The sequence below is a fragment of the Schistocerca gregaria genome, chromosome 9, assembly GCF_023897955.1.
Source record: "Schistocerca gregaria isolate iqSchGreg1 chromosome 9, iqSchGreg1.2, whole genome shotgun sequence".
Taxonomy (NCBI): domain Eukaryota; kingdom Metazoa; phylum Arthropoda; class Insecta; order Orthoptera; family Acrididae; genus Schistocerca; species Schistocerca gregaria.
The window spans coordinates 207,157,032-207,179,985 of record NC_064928.1 but is presented as its reverse complement, the minus strand read 5'-3'; the positions used below and the strand labels follow the sequence as shown (position 1 = coordinate 207,179,985).

Here is a 22,954-nt window from a genome sequence, read left to right as displayed (position 1 = left end):
TACTTCTCCCACCAGTCCGCATGCGTGACGCACTGCACGTTTCGAGCCGCCATTCATCTCGATGACGGCGTTTGTGTACACGACCATCGACCTATTCTAGCAAATACGTGATTCACCCGAAGAGCAGACAAATTTCCGTTGACCGGCGGTCGAATCCCAATGCTCCCGTGCTCACTGCAAACGTAATTGACGATGTCGTTGGTCGGCATGTAAAGACGTAGGGGTGGTCAGCTGCGGAACGAAATGCTGCAAACTATTTGTGCATGCACCAGAATTATGCTCTTTCAGCAGAGCTGCCACAGATGTATCCTACTTTTCAGAGGAAACAAGTCTCCGAACCCCATTTTCTGTGGAGAGTCGGGCACATCCGACCATTTAGTGCCTAGTGGTCCTACCTTTTACAGTAGTTGCTCACGACAGTAGCACGTGAACATTCGACCAGCTTCGCTGTTTTCGAGTTACTCGTTCACATGCTCCGAGTAATAATGAGCTGCCATCCGTGAAAGTCACTTATCTAACCGGATTTCCACCTTTGCAGTACATATTTTCAATAGGGTGACCTCCCGTCCATGTCTGCTCCAATTACATAGTTTTCTTACCGCGTCACGTGCTCAAAACTCCAACAGGTGGCATCCAGCGTCGCGATGGGCAGTGGCCATAATGTTTTGGTTTATCGGTGCAAGTTTAAAGAGAGTTAGGATAGTCTGCTGAAAAGTAATGGCTCTGAATTTTTTAAAAAAGAAATATATGTGTCTATGGAGAAAGTGAAATGGGAAGACCGAGTAAGGAATGAAGAAGTATTAAGAAGAGTCGGAGAAGAAAGAAACATGCTGAAAGTCATCAGAAAGAGAAAACGGAACTGGATTGGACATTGTTTGTGGAGGTACAGTTTATTGAAGGAAGGAATAGAAGGAATGGTGGAGGGAAAAGAGGGAAGAGGAAAAAGAAGATACCAAATGCTGGACAATATAAAGGGGAAATAAATATTCCGAAATGAAAAGACTGGCTATGGACAGACAAAAGTGGAAGAGGCTTAACCCATGACAAGACATGCCGTAAGGCAGAATTCTATACTAGTCTAGTAACTTTTTAAGTAAGAGAAACGTTACTAAAACTCAAAATTTTTGTTGCTCATTCCCTCATATTTATATTTAAACATAGTCACCTAGGCGACGAACACATTTTTCCCAGTTTGTTGACTCCCTCACTCTATAATGTTTGACTTCGCTGACAGAACCATAATCTCACCTCTGCTCGCACCGCTTTATCGATATCAAGGTAAAATCCTCAAAAATTTTCTTTGGTAACGTATGAAAATCGGATGGAACGCCCAGAAGGGACAATAAGGAGGATAATCGATAATAGTGAGCGTGATTGGCACATAGTTGCTCGCGTCTTGGAGCTCGTTTGTGGTCAGCCATTGTCGTGCTGAAGGGCCGTGAACTCGAGTCCGAAATTTGAAACCCTCTATTGGCATAAGGCTGCAAATGTGTAGACATAAGGAATAAAGATGTAGAAAGGCGATAATGCATGATTTACTTTAAAAAACGTATAGAGTTTTCATATAAAATTCGGAGGCGTTACTCCTCAGCACGCGGTCGTAAATAATAAATGAGTTTCAAAGGCTGGACCTATTAAGCGTGCAAGGTAATCTGTGTCGTTTAACCTGGCCAGTACACAATTTTTCGTGGGATCAAAACAGCAGGATAACAACAGCTAAGCAAGGGCAGAGATAGTAAAACATCAACTCACACTACCTGATCGAAGCACTATTTCCCTAGAGATCACAAAAAGAGCGATCTCGAGTTTAACCTTGTAGATCGCAAACATTAGCAACCAAGGCACCGCTGTTACGTCACAGCTGCAGTGGCTTCCTTCCCGCTGTAGTTCCACTAGCATGACGAGCCTGAGATAGCTTTCGCTGGGGTCGCTTCGTGTTTGTCGACTCGTTGTGCAGCGGTGTAAGGCCGTAATGTTAGCACGTATTTTGAATGCACCATCCCTATGTCTCAAAGTAGCACTGGCAGCATGTAAATGGACGGCTCTGGGGATCAGGTAGCCTCTAAGAAAGCTGAGTTTTGTGATACTGTGGATGATGAATGTCGAAAATTTTGTGAGGCAGTGTATACAACTGCAGTTCTTCCCGTAACAGGAAACTCATGTCAGTTCTCTGGAATGCATACTGATTTCGTCCAATGAAACCAATATGATTGTGTCCTGGCTTATTTATACTGAGTCATACGAAAACTTGGCATAGAGAAACGTCCCTGATATGTCTGTGCCACCGAAGAAGCGCCCTACCTGCGTATTCTTTTTGTCACGTCAGCTTGTATATGTGATCTTACAGCGAACTATGCGGTTTATCATTCACTTCTGCATCTTTTTCGAAGATTGATATGACTGTGTATTAATAATTAATCACCATTTAGAAAATACTCCTACATGTCTCATTTTCAGGTATTTCCATACGGCAACGTAATTGTTAGATACTCTATGACTATAGGCGAAATATTAAAATGAATGTGCAAAAGTCTTGAAAAGTCTCACCCTGATATATATACATAGATTATATGGGTGAATGGCTGAGGCAGTTAAAACACAGACGACAAATATATCAACAAATATATATACCAGGGTTGTCCAGAAAGTAAGTTCTGATCGGTCTCGAAATGGACGCCACAGTGAAAACCCGATGAAGCTTTGCACAGGTGTGTCGGGTAATGTCTCTATTACCGTCGTGGTAAGGCGGTGTTTTGAGTTGTGGGAGCATTGTGAGCGGGAAAAGGTGCCTAGAACAACGATGTGTCCCACCAAGTAGGAGGGCCCGCTGAGAGGCTTCGCCTTAATGAATGCAGCCCGATTAACACAACTGTCATGCATTTCCTTCTTCATGGCAATTTTCTGCCGCAATCTGCAGGGGCAGTGAAGACGCTTCCTACAGCTTTTTCGATTGTAAGTGTTCCATCACCCACAACAGAGCTCTAAATGGCTCGTCCTGAGTGTCGTCTACGTTCACATGAAACGCTGGATACGATGACAACACTTGGGCGCGGGGTGCTCGCTATAGACCAGCGTAGAGAATTAGCGAAACCACAGGCGGCTACCTTCTATGACGATGCTGTTGGAAATTTCGTACAACGCCCCGACAAACGTCTCAGTCGGAGCGGCAACTATGTGGAGAAGTACCTGGAAGGTGTAGGTAACTAGCAAATGAAATGTTTCTGACTTTCACTGGAGTTTCCATTTAGCGACCGATCGGAAGTTACATTCTGGACAACCCTTGCAGAATGAATAACTATATCGAGGTGTGGTTTTATCCAAGCTACAGAGGACAATGTGGTGAATTTTGTGACGTTCAGAAGTTACTTTGACCATTTATAATCGCCGAATAACGACACCGACCTTTCTTAAAATAGAACCACTTATTTATTTCTGAGAAATTTGAAAGAAACTTGTGAAGAACTTTGACGACATAACGTGTGTAGGACGTGATTCAATAGTATCGAGGTAAAAGCGCTGCAAAGTACTGTCCCTTCGTATAAGAGGCTCCCAAACGTCTGCACTAGTACACCGAATGTTCTCTTAAGAGGGTCTGTAATAGCATGTGCTTTCGGATAGATATTCATTATACGTAAACAGAATAACATTCAGTTCTGAGCGATCAGTGGTTGCACTGGTATACTAGTGTAACAATCGTCATAACCAACGATTGGGTTTGTAGTGGGCGTTATTTAGTCCTTAGTAATATTTCTTTGGTTAGTTGATTTGAGGGTAGGAGACCAGACAATGAGGCCATCGGTCGCATCGGATAATGCAAGGGTGGGGAAAGAAATCGGGCGTACCCTCTCAAGGGGACATGGCATTTGCCTGAAGCGATTTAGGGAAATCACGGAAAACCTGAATCAGGATGGCCGGTCGCGGGTTTGAACCGCTGCCCTACTGAATGCGAGCTCAGTGTGCTAACGTCTGAGCGACCTCGCTCCTTAGTATTTCACACTTGTGTCCTTGCTGACCTTCCTACGCTAGCACGGTAAACCTGTACCCGCCAACAGATCAAGTGACGAGTTTTCGCATGAACAAGGGTAGAAACTCGTGAATCAGTTCTCCGAGAAAACGGATATGGGAAGTTCTAATATGACGTCGTACGTCTCATTCGCGCGTTTATAGCGAGTACATACAGCTCATTCCTCATCTCTGCTAGGCGCACCGTAAACACATTTTCTTGTTGCAGCCGCAGGAAGGTAAATTATCCAGTATCAGAAATCACAGCCTCAACTACCCACACTGCGTCAGCGAGCCACACGTTTAAAACAACAAGTCCGATGGGTCACGTGGTGACCTCCAAGGCTGCCGTCCGTTGTCGCTCGCAGTGCGTAGTCAACAATTCTTCACTCGGATCACTGCCAAGCCCCCGTCTACCTCTCGACGCGCGAGATACCTCCGTTTCCACCAGAGGGACCAAACACCAACTCTGCCCTGCGAGTGCTAGTAAAAATCCTTGGGTAACAGAAGAGATACTGAATTTAATTGGTGAAAGGAGAAAATATAAAAATCCAGTAAATGAAAAAGGCAAAGACGAATAAAAACGTCTCAAAAATGAAACCGACAGGAAGTGCAAATTGGCTAAGCAGGGATGGCTAGAGGACAAATGTAAGGATGTAGAGGCTTATCTTATGAGGGGTAAGGTAGATACTGCCTACCGGAAAATCAGAGAGACCTTTGCAGAAAAGATAACCACTTGCATGAATATCAAGAGCTCAGATGGAAACTTACAGTTCGGTAATTTTCATATTTGTCAACACCTGATTTCTTTGGGATAGGAATTATTATATTCTTTTTGAAGTCTGAGGGAATTTCGCCTGTCTCATACATCTTGCTCACCAGATTGTAGACTTTTGTCAGGACTGGCTCTCCCGAGGCTGTCAGTAGTTGTAATGGTATTTTGTCTACTCCCGGTGCCTTATTTCGACTCAGGTCTTTCAGTGCTCTGTCAAACTCTTCACGCAGTATCATCTCTCCCATTTCATCTTTATCTACCTCCTCTTGCATTTCCGTAATGTTTCCCTCAAGAACATCGCCCCTGTATAGACCCTTTATATACTCCTGTCACCTTTCTGCTTTCCATTCTTTGCTTAGAACTAGGTTTCGCGGTGTTCTTGAGGGAAATATTACGGAAATGCAAGAGGAGGTAGATGAAGATGAAATGGGAGAAATGATACTGCGTGAAGAGTTTGAAGGAGCACTGAAAAACCTAAGTCGAAACAAGGCCCCGGGAGTAGACAAAATACCATTACAACCACTGACAGCCTTGGGAGAGCCAGTCCTGACAAAACTCTACAATCTGGTGAGCAAGATGTATGAGACAGTCGAAATTCCCTCAGACTTCAAGAAGAATATAATAATTCCTACCCCAAAGAAATCAGGTGTTGACAAATGTGAAAATTACCGAACTGTAAGTTTAATAAGTCACAGCTGCAAAATACTAACGCGGATTCTTTACAGACGAATGAAAAAATAGTAGAAGGCGACCTCGGGGAAGATCAGTTTGGATTCCGTAGAAATGTTGGGACACGTGAGGCAATACTGCCCCTACGACTTATCTTAGAAGAAAGATTAAGGAAAAGCAAACCTACGTTTCTAGCATTTGTAGACTTAGAGAAAGCTTTTGACTGCAATACTCTCTTTCAAATTCTGAAGGTGGTAGGCGTAATGTACAGGGACCGAAAGGCTATTTACAGTTTGTACAGAAAGCAGATGGCAGCTATATGAGTCGAGGGACATGAAAGGGAAGCAGTGGTTGGGAAGGGAGTGAGACAGGGTTGTAGCCTCTCCCCGATGTTATTCAAACTGTATATTGAGCAAGCAGTGAAGGAAACAAAAGAAAAATTCGGAGTAGGTATTAAAATCTATGGAGAAGAAATAAAAACTTTGAGGTTGGCCGATGACATTGTAATTCTGTCAGAGACAGCAAAGGACTTGGAAGAGCAACTGAACGGAATGGACAGTGTCTTGAAAGGAGGGTATAAGATGAACATCAACAAAAGCAAAACGATGATAATGGAATGTAGTCAAATTGAGCCTGGTGATGCTGAGGGAATTGGATTAGGAAATGAGACATTTAAAGTAGTAAAGCAGTTTTGCTATTTGTGGAGCAAAATAACTGATCATGGTCGACGTAGAGAGGATATAAAATCTAGACTGGCAATGGCAAGGAAAGCGTTTCTGAAGAAAAAAAATTTGTAAACATCGAGTGTAGATTTAAGTGTCAGGAAGTCGTTTCTGAAAGTATTAGTATGGAGTGTAGCCATGTATGGAAGTGAAACATGGATGATAAATAGTTAAGACAAGAAGAGAATAGAAGCTTTCGAAATGTGGTGCTACAGAAGAATGCTGAAGATTAGATGGGTAGAGCATATAACTAGGAAGGAGGTATTGAATAGACTTGAGGAGATGCGGAGTTTGTGGCACAACTTCACTAGAAGAAGGGATCCGTTGGTAGGACAAGTTCTGAGGCATCAAGAGATCACCAATTTAGTACTGGAGGGCAGCATGGAGGGTAGAAATCGTAGAGAGAGACCAAGAGATGAATACACTAAGCAGATTCAGAAGGATGTATGCTGCAGTACGTACTGATTAGAGAAGATAGAGGCAAAGTTCAGTGATAGAAAGCGAAATAAGTTGCAGTGAATTGCTTAAAGTAGTGACATACCTAGTAAGTGGAAGTTTAGTGTACCAAAACGTAAAAAGTATGTGATCTTACCAATGATGAACTGAATAGGAGAAGCTAGAAAAAGATGGCAAATATAGGAAACAGATGAGGAGCGAGGAACAGATCTATTTTCACAACGGAAGAGAATGAAAATAATGAGGGAAATTTCAAAGATGAAAAACAAGATGAAATCACAGGAGTTACTGCCACATTCTGCAGGAAGAGAGAGAGAGAAATTATTGATGGAACAACATCACGTACAACAACAGTGAGTAAAGACAGCAATCATAACGTCATAAATATTTAAAAATTTTCGAAATACCTCGAACTTTTTAGGATTATTCTTCAAATTTTTGGGAATGTTCTCGAACTAATGTTTGAAATGCTCTCTGTGTTCTATAAACAAATGAAGGAGTAAGTGACAGTGTTTTAATTCAAATTAGGTAGTTGTTGGACACTGAATATAATAATACTTAAGAATCGTTTCTAGAATTCGAGAGTATTTCTGAGAATGAAATGCTAATATATAATAATTTAGGATGTCCAAGATAGCTCAAATGTTACAATATTCACATTCGACTATTAGTAAGTGACGATATGATGTATTCACTGACGTATTTTATAATACTTCATGACGTCTACAATACTTAAATGAGATTCTTAGATATCTCGACGAAGGTATTAGGAAATTAACTGCATGTGAAGATGGCAGTCAAGTGGTGAAAACATAATGCGAATGTTGTAATTTTTAAACGCTCTTGGTCGTAATAAATTGTTGTATATATATGTCAATTGTCGCTATCTTCCGTTTGGCATCATTAGTAAACATTAGGAGTACTAATATTTTACGACATTTTTGAACATTCATTACTATTAAGTTCGCAAGTGACTAATATGAATATATTTTTCTTGAACTTTTTAGGAATATTCTGGAACTAATTTATGACATGCTTTGGGTTGTCTAAATACAAATCAACGTGTAAATGACAGTGTTTTTATCCAAATTAGGTAACTGTTGAACACTGAATATAATAATTCTTAAGAACAGATTTTAGCATTCGTGAGTATTTATGAGAATGAAATGCTATCATATAATAATTTACGACGTCCAAGATAGCTTAAATGTTACAGTATTCACTTTCGACTATTAGTCGTGACGATATGTTGTGTTCACTGACGTATTTAATAAGACTGCATGACGTTTAGAATACTTAAATGAGATTGTTAGATATCTCGATGAAGGTATTAGCGAATTAACTGCATGTGAAGATGCTGAAACCGTAATGTGTATGTAGTAATTTTTAAACGCGATTGGTCGTAATAAATTATTTTACATATGTGTCAATTGTCGCTATCTTCCGTTTGGTAACATTAGTGAACATTTAGAATACTAATATTTTACGGCATTTCTGAACATTCATTAGTCCTAAGTTCGCAAGTGACTAATATGAATATAAATATAAAGCAAGAGTTTTTCAGCTAGTAAAAACACAAAAATCACAATTTTCCATAGCCAATACAGAAACAGTTAGTTTCACACGCTACTACCACGTAGCACAAGTGCACAGGTTGTTGTTTAGATAACACATTACTGCATAAATCTAAAGATTTCAACGTAAGTTATACAATAAATTGAGAAAGAAAAGAAATGAAATAATCGTCTTGATCCCCCCTCCAGTATCATATCCCCAAAGATGTAGTTCTTACGACTTATCGACTCGCTGGGGGTGGATTCCAAGAACAACTGGGGGCTTCTTTTTAATACAGGACGAGTTTCGGTCCACAGTCAATCATCAAGTATCATAAAATATTTCATACTGCATCCTAAGCGATATAAAATAAGTGGCGTAAAATAATATAATGTCTATGTGAACACTAACGAATCGTAGCTTGTACGCTATTTAAGGGGGGTAGGACGTCAAACGGGCCGTTTTGGAGGAGACACCACAGGACATTTTAATGTCCACTGTCTATAGTTTTACGAATAAATTCATAAAGCTTTGTCAGCATGACCAGGAAGGATTCAGGATTCACAGTCATAGCAATGGAAGTTCAAGAAGTAACATAATAATTTTTTTACATGTGAAAATTCATCATTTTTTCACTTCTGTTGGCTGCATTTGTTGCTATGGGTACACGTTTCTTCGTAAGTAAGCGCGATTCTTCGATGAATTTTGCACGGCATACAAACCATATTTACAGGTGTATGAAACTCTAGAAATTATTTACTTTATGAAAAAATTTATGTGATGTTACATTTTAAACTTCATGTTTGGAAAAAACTCTAATGTTACAGTTAATTTTCTCAATTTTCACCAAACTTTTTAATAGATTTGGAAAATCTAGAGTTTCATACATCTGTAAGTAAGGTTTGTAAGCTGTGCAAAAATCATCGAAGAATCTCTCTTACTTATGAACAAATGTGTACCTATAGCGACAAATGCAGCCAATGGTAAGTGAAAAACAGTGAAATACAAATGTAAAAAAAGTAAATTATTTTCTTGTATTTTTGAACTTACACCAATATAAGTGTAAATCTTGAATCCTTTCTGGAGATTCTGACCAAGTTTTATGAATTTATTTTTAAAAGTATAGACAGTGGAAATTAAAATGTCCTGTGGTGTCTCTCCTGCACCAAGTCGTCCCGTTTGACGTCCTACCCCCCTTAACGCCACTACTTTTGTACCGCTTTGATAGGTTTTTGAAATAATTTATGATACCTGATGACGGTCTGTGGTCCGAAACTCAACGTAAAAAAAATTTTATTAGTGGTTCTTGGCGATGATTCTCGACTTTTTCAAATAGTTACATTAGTGGCTCTTGGCGGTGATTCACGACATTTTCAAATATTAACAAGCTGTAGGTCACACCTTCTTAAAATGGCGGTACAGCTTTTGCGCTGCGGAATGACGCCTAGAACCAGAGACACGGTGACCTCGCGCAGTACTCGGCCGCCTCTCTCCAAGGCGGTGGCTGTATGAGGGCGGACACTTACTGCCATCTGCTCCCGTCCGACCCGGGTGAGCGGAGACTTGGGGACCCACGGCACACGACTCGCCTCACCTCTCCACCCAGTCCGGTAGAACCTGTACCTGTCAGCCGCCGCCGCGGCCGCCGCCGGAGCGGTATATAAGGGCCAGCCCGCTCCAGGAATCGACACTCTCACCCAAACAGCACAGCACAGCGCAGCTTCCAGCCACCGCCAACCAACCAACCAACCAACCAACCAACCATGAAGGCTGTTGTCGTGAGTACACTTGTAGCGTTCTCATATAATAGAGTTACTTGAGTCAGAAATCGCTTTCATTCTCATCTAAGGATGTAAGAAAGGTTTAGTTGTCACCAGGGCAAAGTCAGGCTTGATGTTCTGGCGGTAAAGGTCCAAACTGAGAGATAGCGGCTTTCGGTTCAAGTCGGACAGCGGAAATTTTCAGTCGGACTTCATTCTAGCATTCACTTTCAACGATGAGGGGACTCGCGAGGAACGGTGACTCTGGCTACGTTCAACTGTAGGTCCCATCCGCCCAGCTGGATCAGTGGGGTAGGTTACGGACACGCAAGTAGCAGAACTGGCGTCCAATTGGAGCATTTGCACCTGGCCGTTGGGCGACTCAAAATTATTTTCATCACCCAACTGAATACTGCAGTGCTCTACTACGTAAGGACGTGCCAGACCTTCGTCTGCTTCGATCTTTGGACTGAGTTACGAATCCAGTTATGAGGGGAGATAGGTCTACATTTTGTCAGACTTGGCATTCTGCAGCTAAATCTACATCCACAGGTACACTCCGCAAGCCAACTTACGGTGTGCTGCGGAGGGAACTCTGTGCTCTTCTTTCACTTAACCACTTTACTGTCCCATGCGCCTTGTGGTGTTTGGCTGAGGGTACTAATTTTCTACCCACACTTTTCTCATTCCTCTTTCAAATGGTCGGTGAGTAGGGTGACTGCTGGAAATCCTCTGTTTGAGCACGAATCTCTCTTATTTCCACTACGTCGTCTTTTTTAGATCTATGCGTAGAAAGAAGCAATAGAGGCGTATGTTCTGAGAATTTAACAGTAAATCACACCGTCATACACAGGGCCTGTTTGTAGTGTCTGGCAGCAGAGGCAGAGTTGGGTGTGCGCTTCCCTGACAGGTTCGCGACTACTTAACGAAACTGTAGGGAAAAGAGCTGCCCTGCTTTGGACACTCTTTTTCCTTTATGCCCTCGTCTCTCACTTTGCAAACTTCACAGAAGCAGAAGAGCTTCTGTGAAGTTTGGGAGGTAGGAGACGTGGTAGTAAGCTGTGAGGACGGGGCGTGAGTTGTGCTTGGGTAGCCCAGTTGGTAGATCACTTGCCCGCGGAAGGCAAAGGTCCCGAGTTCGAGTCTCGGTCCGGCACACAGCTTTAATCTGCCAGGAAGTTTCATAAGGGGAGGATGTTGGCACAGGCCGGCCACACCAAAGCGATGTTCCTTCGCCTCCTCCCTGCCAGAGTGCTTTGCTACGCTATATCATATCGGAGAAGAGCGCCATTCTCCAACTCCAAAGAGACAAACAAATGCATTCGTGATGAAACCTATAAGCAAAGGAAAAAATCATAAATTTTCGGCGTCATTGTGGAACAACGTCGAGTGTACTTAATATTTGAGTAAAAAGCAGTACAGATCGCATTTCGTTCATCATTAATGCTCGGTAACCTGTTTCTGCTTACAAGACCATACACAGACATATGGGTACAGGCGAGTTGAGTTGAGGAGCTGGAGCAGTTATACGTTATGTGGTGCCCACTGGTACCTGTCACGAACTTAATTAAATGCGAGTCGTATTTCATCTTTGGTTGCTGGATTCCAAGATGTAGGTTAAGCTGTAGGGTAGCAAAGGGTTTTCTTTCCCTTTCTGCAAGAGCCACTTCCCCCGTGGTGTGCTGCAGTTGTGTCTCTATAGGCGACTGTAAAATGGTGATTCATAGTATGGTATTGTTTGGTATTCCGATGGCGAGGAAAGGGAAAAGGTGCTGGCATCCCGCGAATTCCTCTCAAATAGCACCAAACAGATCGAAAAGCTTAACGTACTCTTTCGACGTAAAGATCGCCATCGACAGAGTCATATGCCTTAACCTGACGAGACAGTACGGAGAGGTTTGGAATTAAATGGCGCAAATTGTGTATGCAACCACCTATCTACTCCTACTGATCGGCTAGCCTAGAGTCGTTTGTCAACAGCATGGAGGCTTGAGTTAGCGGCCTTGGTTACATGGGAGGGTGATACATTTATCACACCATATAGATATGACGTTTTTGTTTCACTGTGTACCTATATGCTCACGCGCTTATATCCACGTTGCGCCTTATTAATCCTCATTTTTCAACTCTACCAGAGCAATACGTCACAATCGGAGGAAATTGCAAATGTTTTCACAAAGCTGATGTATTGTTGACCCACGACACACGCACTATTTGTACATGGGTCTCGACTATCGCAAGACGATAACCGAATTTCGGAAACCATATTTCGCTGTCGTGTTTACGTGATAAGCTCTGAAGCGGATTTGCTAGCCTAGTTAAATATGGCGTGCGGAAACCAGAGGCGGCCAGTGTGGCCGAGCGGTTCTAGGCGCTTCAGTCTGGAACCGTGCGACCGCTACGAGTCCTGCCTGGGGCATGGATGTGGTGTGGTGTCCTTAGGTTAGTTAGGTGTAAGTTTTAGGGGACTGATGACCTCAGATGTTAAGTCCCATAGTGCTCAGAGCCATTTGAACCATTTTTTGGAAACCAGATTTTTCCGTTTTTGATTCAGACAGCACAGTCGCAATATCTCTTTACTCAAATGTTAGAGAGAGACAAATTCATGCTCATTCTAATATTTCTGCTTCTCCTTCACTGCGCAATAAGACACCCGGTCATTATTGGTCGAATAACGGTAAAATGTAAATTTCATGTGACTTGGGCATCCGGGCGGGTAGATCGTTCGCCGGGTGCAAGTCTTTCGATTTGACGCCACTTCGACGACTTGTGCGTCGATGAAATGATGATGATTAGGACAACACCCAGTCCTTGAGTGGAGAAAACCTCTGACCCACCCGGGAATCGAATACAGGCCTTTAGGATTGACTTTCTGTCGCGCTGGCCAATCAGCTACCGTGGGCGGACTATGAATAACGGTGTTCAGTTATATACGAAAGCAAATCGATTGTGATAGACGAAAATCGGTAGGCACAAACGGACTTCCAGAATTGATTTGCTAGTGTTTAGATAAACAATGAGAAGTGGTGTTGGTAAATCGGTTTACGAAATCCGGTTTTGGTTGCGCATATAAACATGGTAACTGCGTAACCGCCACCCCTACTCTTTGCCACGTTCACACCATCGTGGGCCACCGATGCCTCACGGTCGACCCTTCCAGTTATGCTACCAGCAATACATTATCGTATGATGTGTTATCTACCAAATAGGCGCAACGAACTGTTGTGAATACAATTTTCTGTGATCCTTGAATGTCAGAACTTGTTGAACAAATGATATATCACATAATATCTAATTAATTTGCTATAATATTATATTATCTGATCTCTTCTTGCTTCAAAAGACTGGACTTTCGGAACAGAAAGTCAGTATATTAAATCAGTAGGCTATGGCTCCCGTTTACGATACTCGCCCCAAGGTGTGAGCAAGGAAAGCAGCTGCGTGGGATGAAAGAAAGCACGAATAAGCCCGTCACCCCACAACTAGAAACACAATTCTCAGCCTCGCCGTAAACGTGTTTAAGGAATGCTACTCTAATGCACAAAACCGATTGGAATGTTTGTAATGTCATTTCTACTGATCTATACGTGTAACACAATGATGTCAGTTGGTAGCTACAGTCAGTGATATATATGAATACTCTCTCAAAATGTATTACGAATAGAGTTTGTAGTAAGGTAGCAACAAATTGAAACATCTGCGCAATGCTGGAGCTTTATTGCATGAAGTGCGGTAGATCTTTCTTCTGTTATTATTTTGCCTGAGAGTGGAGGGGAGGGAGAAGGAATTGGGTTCGACAGTGAGAAAAAAATTGGAAAAATTTAGAAATTCTGAGCCAAGCCTGTAGGGAGCCAATAAGTGCTCCCATTCTCAAATACTGGACGAATATAGTTTGGGTAATTCGCGCGCCTTGAGTTGATCTGCCTCGAGATGTGTACACTGTTTTTAACTTATAATACTTGGTGTATTGTGTTAAATCCTTAACATAACATCATACTTCTTAATGATTCAATAAATGCAGCAATTCCAACTATGGTGAGTGATTATGAGATATTGAAAATCAAATTTTTCTTGCCCTTGGAATCAGATAGATACTGCAGATCTTCAAATTTTCATTCCTGCTCTCGTTTTGCTTCCATAAATTCAACAATAGCGGGTTTTAACTTGCAAAATTGTAAGAGGCATGCCCTTTGACTCAGTCATCGTACTTGGTAGCAAAGTCTCACTTTTCGTACATTTACATCGAAATCTGTTTTAATGCACAGTGGGATAATGCATGGGGGCTTCAGAATATTTTCTATTCGTATTTTCATAGCGCCTCATGCCTGCAAAATGAGCACAAAGTGCTCCTTGATGTAAGGAAATGCGAATCCCATCTCTCATTGTCAACAAAATCTTTAAATTCCTTCAGGATGGTACTGTAGTGGTACCTCATACAAAACTAGCATACGCGTCAATTGCGTGACTGCGTAATAGATATTCCGAACTGTCATCCCTCTCTTCTGTCATTCCCAATCATTTTTAAAGGATCGTGACAACAGACTGCTATACTGCTTCTCTCCATTCAGCCACAGTACCTGCGACATTTTATACCACAAAGAAATAGCAAAGGGTAAACAGGTCCCACGCCATGACTGTGATGAGCTGAAAAAGAGTTCTGCCAGAATATCGAGCAGAGACGGCCGAACCTCAGTCCACACGCGGTCCTCATATCCGACTCGCGTGCAGTTTGGCACACCGTGGCCATCCCTGATGTACAGTGTTCCAAAGAGACCACTGCACCCTTTCAAGAGATTAAATAGTTCTATGTACAACGTGCTCATTTTTTTTCAAGAAGAAAGCTGCAAACTAGATTTCTTATACAAGACGTTGATGTCGTACCTTGTCCAGATTACTTCTTTGGGTGAAGCGAATTGTCTTCTCTCTCTTACAAGCACTATGGGGATTTTCCAGGCAGAGCACTCCACGAACGATGTAGCAGGATGTGACGAATGTTTATACCAGTACTGTTATGACTGTTTTCTTTGTACAGGCTATCCTGCTCGCCGCCGCCGTGTGCGCCCAGGCCGTGGAGAACAAGGAGGCGTCACCTGAGAAGAAGCAGGAGAAGAGAGGTCTGCTGGGACTGGGGTACGGCGCCGCCGTCGCCGCCCCCGCTGCTGTAAGTACAACACAGTTACTTCTCAAGACCGCACGTCTGTCCACAATGCACAGTAGTACAGTAGAAGTCAGACGCTTCACCACCCTCACGAGGTGTTAAAGTAGGGATATGCAGGTGCTGCTCAAATTGGGGAACTGTTACAGTTGTGGTGGACATTGCTAGTGAGTTACTTAGCTACTGTTTACTATTGTAAGATGGCAAACGGGGAGATCATCAGCGCCATTGCTTGAAGGACAGAGAGAACAGGAAGGTGAAAATGTTATAAGGAAACAACAACAAATTTTAAAACTAGCCTGCATCAACAAACCAGTAATTCAAATAAAACATTCATATTCGAAGATTCATATAAAACCACTCATAAAACGCAAGTAGAACACAGAACAGTACCAATACATACACACTCAAAAGTTGTGGTATACATTGCTTGTGAGTTACTTAGCTACTGTTTACTGTTGTAAAATAGCAAACGGGGAGATCATCAGCGCCATTGCTTGAAGGACAGAGAGAACAGGAAGGTGAAAATGTTATAAGGAAACAACAACAAATTTTAAAACTAGCCTGCATCAACAAACCAGTAATTCAAATAAAACATTCATATTCGAAGATTCATATAAAACCACTCATAAAACGCAAGTGGAACACAGAACAGTACCAATACACACACACTCAAAAGGTGCTGTGCTGTGGCTGGGCGACTACTTAGAAATAATTGGTGAACAAGCCACACCACGATATACTTAAATCTCAAACCCATCATTTTGGGAAAGATTCATGACATAACTGAAAAGCTTAAAACACGAATCACACTCTTCTCATCATCAGTTAAATTAGAGGGCAGTTTCTGAGGGAGGCTCAGGTCTGCTGACAGGTTGTTACACGAAACACATTCAGTTAACATATGTCTCATCGACAGCTGTGTTCCACATCTGTGACAAAATCGTGGCTTCTCCCACTGTAAGAGGAATCCATAAGTCAGTGGGTAACATCCTACTCTGAATATTTTACGGGTAACTATTTATCTTCTTGTGGACAGAAAGATGTAAAGTTTCACCTAAAGCAGCTCACTGTTTGTTAATTTCAGCCACTGAGTCTCATACCAACACATTTACTTCTGGGTCGCATATTTGGTAAGAAACTGCAGAATAACTGAGCAGCGAGCAGGAGGTAGAAGGGAGCTACCTCGTAGGTATCTGCATTAGTGACTTCATTTCCCAGATCCCAGCAGAAAATTATTTCCATTTCTTGCCTTTCCAAGAGAAGAAGAGTGTCCTAGATAACTGGCGCTATCATATCGATGAGCAACTTACTGCCACGATAGCATCTCATCTGTTCCAGTGTCCTCAGGAGACCAAACAATTCCCCACAATAAAGTTAAAGCACATTGGGAGCGCTGTTCTAAGAACATATTTGGGGAATGCTATGCAGCAGCCGATAAAGTCCCACTGCTTGACCCATCCGTGAAAACACTACTAACTTCTGGATGGAGATTTAAAATTTCATTATATTTGAGTGTTTGGTGGAATTCTCTCCCAGTGCCCATCCAACTCAAAAATTGACCTGAGCTGTTTTAGTAGCCAGGGAGTTCTTTAGCTCACCCCTGGCTTTCTAATTCAGTTCCACTTGGCTGTAATATCTCAGACATCTCTCACACCAATCCATATTTGCTTCTTTCTCCTTTGTTTGAAAAATAACGTTCGAGAGACTTTGGTACATGTAATACAGAATTGTTGCAAGACCCACCAATGACTTTCGATTCACAGATGGTTGCTTAAGGGCGCTTCCTAATCACCATTTCAGAATAGTATTATAATTCACCAACAGGCTTCTCTCTGGTGGTATGGTCTCCATCTCAACAAAATAAAAGCTGAATATTTGAAAGCCCTGCTGGCCGTTATTCGATAATGGCAGCTTGTTAACATTGGTAAACAACTTCTTCAGAGACAGGTGCCAGTTACATTTCTTCGTTAACTTGCTTACACCATTCAACACGGCAACCTGTTTAGATGTGACCCATAATCAGGGGAAAATCTTTCAGATCAACAGAACACTCCGATTTTTCAGGAAATACTGCATACAGGAAATGCTAGAGCTAAGCGGGTTAAAGGTCAGATAAGATGTTGTTGGGCCACCGGATTACACAACGACCAAGTCTGTAAAATTCACTTCCGCATGAAACCACGTAAATTAGAGGCAGCGCAGTGGACTCATCGTAGGACGAGCACAAAAGGGAAAAAGTCATAATCTAGTCGTAAGATAGTGTTTTTGTGTAACACCCGGACTTTTGATAAATTCTTTCATACTGAAACTTGATATCAGACAAAATTTCGAACTTGTTACCTGGAAAAAGTAACTAAACTTATAAACAGCCATTAAACACTTTTCGACACACATACATCTCTTGAATGCTACACCAACTGCAGTTTTCATCTGCAGCTGACTAACATTCTACACCCATGCATCAGGCAAACAAGCCAGGTAAACCACGAAACAGTGATGATTGTAATTTAGCATTGGGCAAAGCAGTTTCTTTACGACTATCGCTACTTCACACGTGAAAATGAAGCTGCAGGAAAGGAAGAAGAAGAAATATGGTACAAAGTAATCTCTAACTGTGACATGTGAGGGTATATGATCATCATAATGGTGATGTCTGATCATTCAGTAGTTGTTTAAGTATATGTATGAAGTATGCTCTTAAGTGTACGTCAAACGTACTTTCTGTTGCAACAGGTGAGCTACGCCGCTCCCGCCGTCAGCTACGCGGCCGCCCCCGCTGTCAGCTACGCCGCCGCCCCTGCCGTCAGCTACGCCGCCCCCGCTGTGAGCTACGCCGCCCCCGCCATCGCCGCGGCCCCAGCCATCAGCTACGCCGCCCCCGCGATCGCTGCCGCTCCCGCCGTGAGCTACGCCGCCCCCGCCATCGCCGCGGCCCCGGCCATCAGCTACGCTGCCCCCGCCATTGCTGCTGCCCCCGCGGTCCGTTATGCCGCCCCCGCTCTGCGCTACGCCGCCCCCGCCGTCGCTAGGGTGGCTGCCACCCCTGCCTACTCCTACGCTGCTCCTGCCTACTCTTACGCTGCCCCTGCTCTCAGCTACGCCAGGTAAGACGAGCCTAATACATAGAGACACTATACGGATAAGAACCGCTGTAGCCTACTGTTGCATGGTCGGGCATCAAGCATAGTATACGTCATGTTATCGTCAACCTCAACACTTGTTGGTATCTATAAGTGCTTTTGCTATCAGGACTATATCAGTGGAAATGCATTAGGTACCCAAACGAACTTAACGAATGTTGGTGGCCTGCTGTAGTACGCAACACAAGTAAATAGTGAGAAGTAGTTAGTTTCATTCATTTATATGCTGTATATATTTTTCTCAGAACATTAAATTTCAAGTGACTTTTGCTGTGGAAGCCATGGCCAGTTCTTTTCCTTAGTACCACGCCTGTAAAATCTACATGGGAGTTATCATTGTTAACATGGGCCTTCTATTTTATTCGAAACGACATGACACGATTATTAGGTTTTCCAAGTCACATGTAGCAGATTACTACACAGAACACATTGAAATGAGTAACCATACGTCATCGAACAATCACTTCATTAGCTGTCCCAATATTAGACACATTGGAATACGAGTACACTGTCTACGACAGCATGAAAATGCCTGCATATGTGGCCAAATACTTACAGTACTGCTATCAGAAATTATATACTATAGAAATTTACGGCAAGTCCAAAGAAAAAAACATCACCACAGTTTGATGTATATGATGAGGTCAATCCGAAAACGGGTCTAGAAGCTTAGAAATCAATGGTGTTATAATATAATTGGAGGTCACTTACTTGTAGTCTGAGACAAAATATGCGATTTCGTTACTTCTTCTAGCTACTGCCTTTTCTGACTGTGACAACGGTGGTTCTTGTGCAAAGCTCGGATTTTCATACGGAATTAATGCCACAAGTTGTGAAGTGCTGAAGAGACACGCTTCCATGTCACTATCGGTTTTTAGCAATTTCTATGTTAGCTCTGGCATCTCACGTATGACGTCTCTGTTTCATTATTTTTCTTTGTCCTCTGGCTCTTGCAAGTAACTTCAGCTTGATCTCTCTATTCTGACACGCTTTGCCAAAGATAAAATTTCACTCCAGTGTAACATGTGTGTCTCGCGGTTCTAGGCGCGCAGTCCGGAACCGTGCGACTGCTACGGTCGCAGGTTCGAATCCTGCCTCGGGCATGGATGTGTGTGATGTCCTTAGGTTAGTTAGGTTTAAGTAGTTCTAAGGTCTAGGGGACTAATGACCACAGCAGTTGAGTCCCATAGTGCTCAGAGCCATTTGAACAATTTTTTTTGTAACATGTGTATCTCTCTGTTTACGCGTGGTGGGGGGAGGGGTGGTGGTAGAATAACTAATCGGTCAGCTTTCTGTAACTAATAGGAATAGAATGGGTGTGACTGTTCTACTACGGTCAGTTTTTTTTCCTTCTTGGAGCTGGTGAAGCACTTTTTTTTTTATTCAGCGTTGTTCGATTCATAGTAAACTTTAGCCTCGAAGTCATCCTAAGCTACTAGGCCAAGCTAATGTTCTTCCTATTATGCTTTTGTTTGTTGTCATGATTTTCATTTATGTTGTAAGCTAGAATGTTTTGCGTAAGTGTTAAATCACAGCAGGGTGCCTCCCCCCTTCCCCCAAACACACACAATGTCGTGCTTTTATTGGAAGCAAAAGATGCTTCAAATAAATAATCCTAAAATTTATTCTTTGTGTATTGAAGATATATCATTCTCACTATTTACCGAATTATACGTTCCTCACTTTCACTACTTAATTATAGAATTTCTGTGGAATGATTATCTATGTATGTTATCTGTCGCGAAAGGTTTCACGGTTATAACTTCGCTAATTAGTCCGCCGATTGCACACTTTGCCATCGATCCACACAACTGTGATTCGAGTGAACCTAACAATCTTGTTTTAATCCGGTCATCTGTTGAACAAGTTTCTGGTTCCACTGCGTGTTATACATACGAAACACTAGAGCTCACATCAGAAAGAAAGAGTAGTTACTTTTCAGTGGATGTGTCTCAGAATTCGGTAACGTCATTAAATCTAGCATTAAGGAATGTTAAACGCCTCCAATATGCAAGTACTAGAGTGGGAGTCAGCGCTTGATGAGAGGCAGTGCATGCACCGCGGCGCAGCTGGTTTTACAGCTCCGTCCTGCACCGGGTTTCACAGGTTTGGAGAGAGTGGTAACATTCTCCTTCCCGTTACAGGTACGCCGCCCCCGCTGTGAGCTACGCCGCCCCCGCTCTGTCCTACGCCGCCCCCGCCATCGCCAAGTACGCTCTCCACTAAGCGACATCGCCATCTCAGCGTCTGCATCACAGGTACGTCCATCTAGCTTACCAGGGCAGGACTGTGACTGAAGTCTTTAGTCACTGTTCTTTAGATATATGACCACACAATACGATTGTCATTCCGAAACTAATTTTGATGTTGCTGCAGCCGTCAGTCTGAAGAGTGGTTTGAAGGAGCTCTCTATGTTAGTTTATCATGTGCAAGTCTCCTCATCTTCGACTAACTACTGCAACTTACATTCGCTTCGACCAGCTTACTGCATTCATCGCTTGAACTCGACCAGCAATTCTTATCACCCCCCCCCCCCTCCCCCACCACACTACTATCCTTCCCTTCATTATGAAACGGGCGATTGTTTGATGTCTCATGATTTGTCCTATCTACTGATCTCTTCATTTAATAAAGTTTCACCGTAAGTTCCATTTCTCCCCAATTGTATTTAGCACTTTCACATCACTTACTCATCCTGACCATCAAATATTCAGGGTTCCTCTGTAGAAACCCATTTTAAAAGTTTCTCTTAAAACCTTGTCTTAACTTATTACAGTTAACATTTCAGTTTCGTAAGAGGCTACATTCCACACAAATTCTTTCAGAGAAGACTGCCTAACACTTAAATCTATAACGCATGTCAACTACTTCCTTTCTCATAAATTCTCTACTTCTTATAGCTAGTCTACATATTATGTCAGCTCTGTTTCGACCATTATCGGCTGCAGTTGTAGCACTACTAGCTTAAGTGATTCACTTCTCAGTCTAATACTCTCATCGCCTGTTTTAATACGACTATATTCCAATATCCTCGCTTACTTTCGTTAAGGTTCGTCTTATTGTCTCTTGTCAGCATGCTATCCACACGACTGAGCTGCTCTACCGAAACCCTTGACTTCTCTCATTAGTATGGCACAGCCAAACCCAAAAGATTTTATTCCAGTTTCTGGAACTTAAACACCCACACAAAATTTCTATTTGGTTTCCTGTACTGCTTGTTCAGTGTACTAATAGAATAACATTGGGGATGGGCTACAACCCTGTCTCACTCGCTTATCAAGCACCGTCTCCCTTTAATGCCCTGCGACTCGAATAACTCAAATCTTCTTTCCGTACAAGCTGTAAACAACTTTTCGCTCCCCCGTATTTTATCTGCTGCCTTCAGAAATTCAAAGTGTCAGTAAACATTGAGAAAAGCGTTCTCTAAGTCTCTTTACGTTTCATGGCAACTTCAATATACACACAACGGACAACAACAAACCTATAGAGAGCAAGAGCTGAGTTACATAATTTCATTTTTCCACATAATTAGCACCATTCGTTACGCATTTTTCCCAACGGTGAACCAAAACGTTCACACGGCTCTCGTAAACACTAGAACCGACTGAGGGGGTTTCCACTATCGTGGTGCTTCCTTTTACTTGGCTTCCCTCGTTTTTTGAACCTTGCATCACAGGAAGAGGATTTTCTCTCTTATTCCGCAGGATGTCTGATCCTGCACGTGTTCTGAATTTTGCCTCCTTCCATTCATATTTGCAGATTATTCTAAATGACATCAGGCTACAGAGAATTTACTTGATTAATATGTAATTAAAGGACGAAATAAATTCTTAAACTTCGTATCGTGTTGAGTGGATACTGGTAACTGAAACGTACTACATTGATAACGTCATTTTGTGTAATCTACTGTCACTTTCTGATATACTTTGTCTGGCGGAGTCCCGTGCTGTCTTTCTCAGAAAACGTGGTAAATCTCATGGCCTTTCTCCTCTATCTTTCCAGGCTGACGATCCGTTCCGGTGGTATCACGGACAACGATCACCATCTTCAGTTCACCACGAGTTTCTCGCCAAGCACAAACACCTGACAAACCCTGAGATTCCAGTGCAGAGCCAATGTACATCAATAAATAAACATCCTATTTATTTTCGACTCAAGTCCCTGATCGCCGGCAACGGCTGAAAAACATTACACCTGTAGTGCACACGCTAATGTACATTAAAAAATAAAGATTCTATTTATTCAAATATTGATTAACGTTATTTCTGTTTTATCCTACCTGCTTACAGAAAAAATAACATTCCTTCGTTGGAATCACTACATACTGAAATGGAGGTAGAGGAAACTGTTTGATGAGTGGCAGGAGCAAGCCATCAAATAAACAATATTCCCATAATAAAAGAAAATTTTACTTAAATTTTCGAACACTGTGCATATCAATGAATGACAATAACATTAAATTCCAGAAGATGCAAGATAAATTGTATTTTTCACTGATAGATATGTGAGCGGGACTCAAACCTAGTAGCAGCTGGTAATAATGGACGGGCCGTTGTGCACGATCTGGCAAAACAGCGCCGTGGAAAATACTTGTAAAACATGAAATGTACGTAAATACAATAAAGACACAAATAATGAGCCCACAAAGCGAACACCTCTTTTAAGTTCGTGAAAATTACACATTACACCGCCTCTGGCCACAAATATTTTAGAGTAAT

General features: G+C 42.3%; 1 protein-coding gene across 1 annotated transcript; it reads left to right on the top strand.

The window, feature by feature from the left end:
- Positions 1-9,849: 9,849 nt before the first annotated feature.
- On the top strand, positions 9,850-22,483 carry LOC126292027 (cuticle protein 16.5-like). The gene is made up of 5 exons (XM_049985822.1): positions 9,850-9,956; positions 14,971-15,099; positions 17,830-18,200; positions 20,381-20,494; positions 22,239-22,483. Exons 1-4 carry the CDS (start codon positions 9,942-9,944, stop codon positions 20,460-20,462), a joined length of 597 nt encoding a protein of 198 aa, XP_049841779.1. The 5' UTR covers positions 9,850-9,941; the 3' UTR covers positions 20,463-20,494; positions 22,239-22,483.
- Positions 22,484-22,954: the final 471 nt, after the last annotated feature.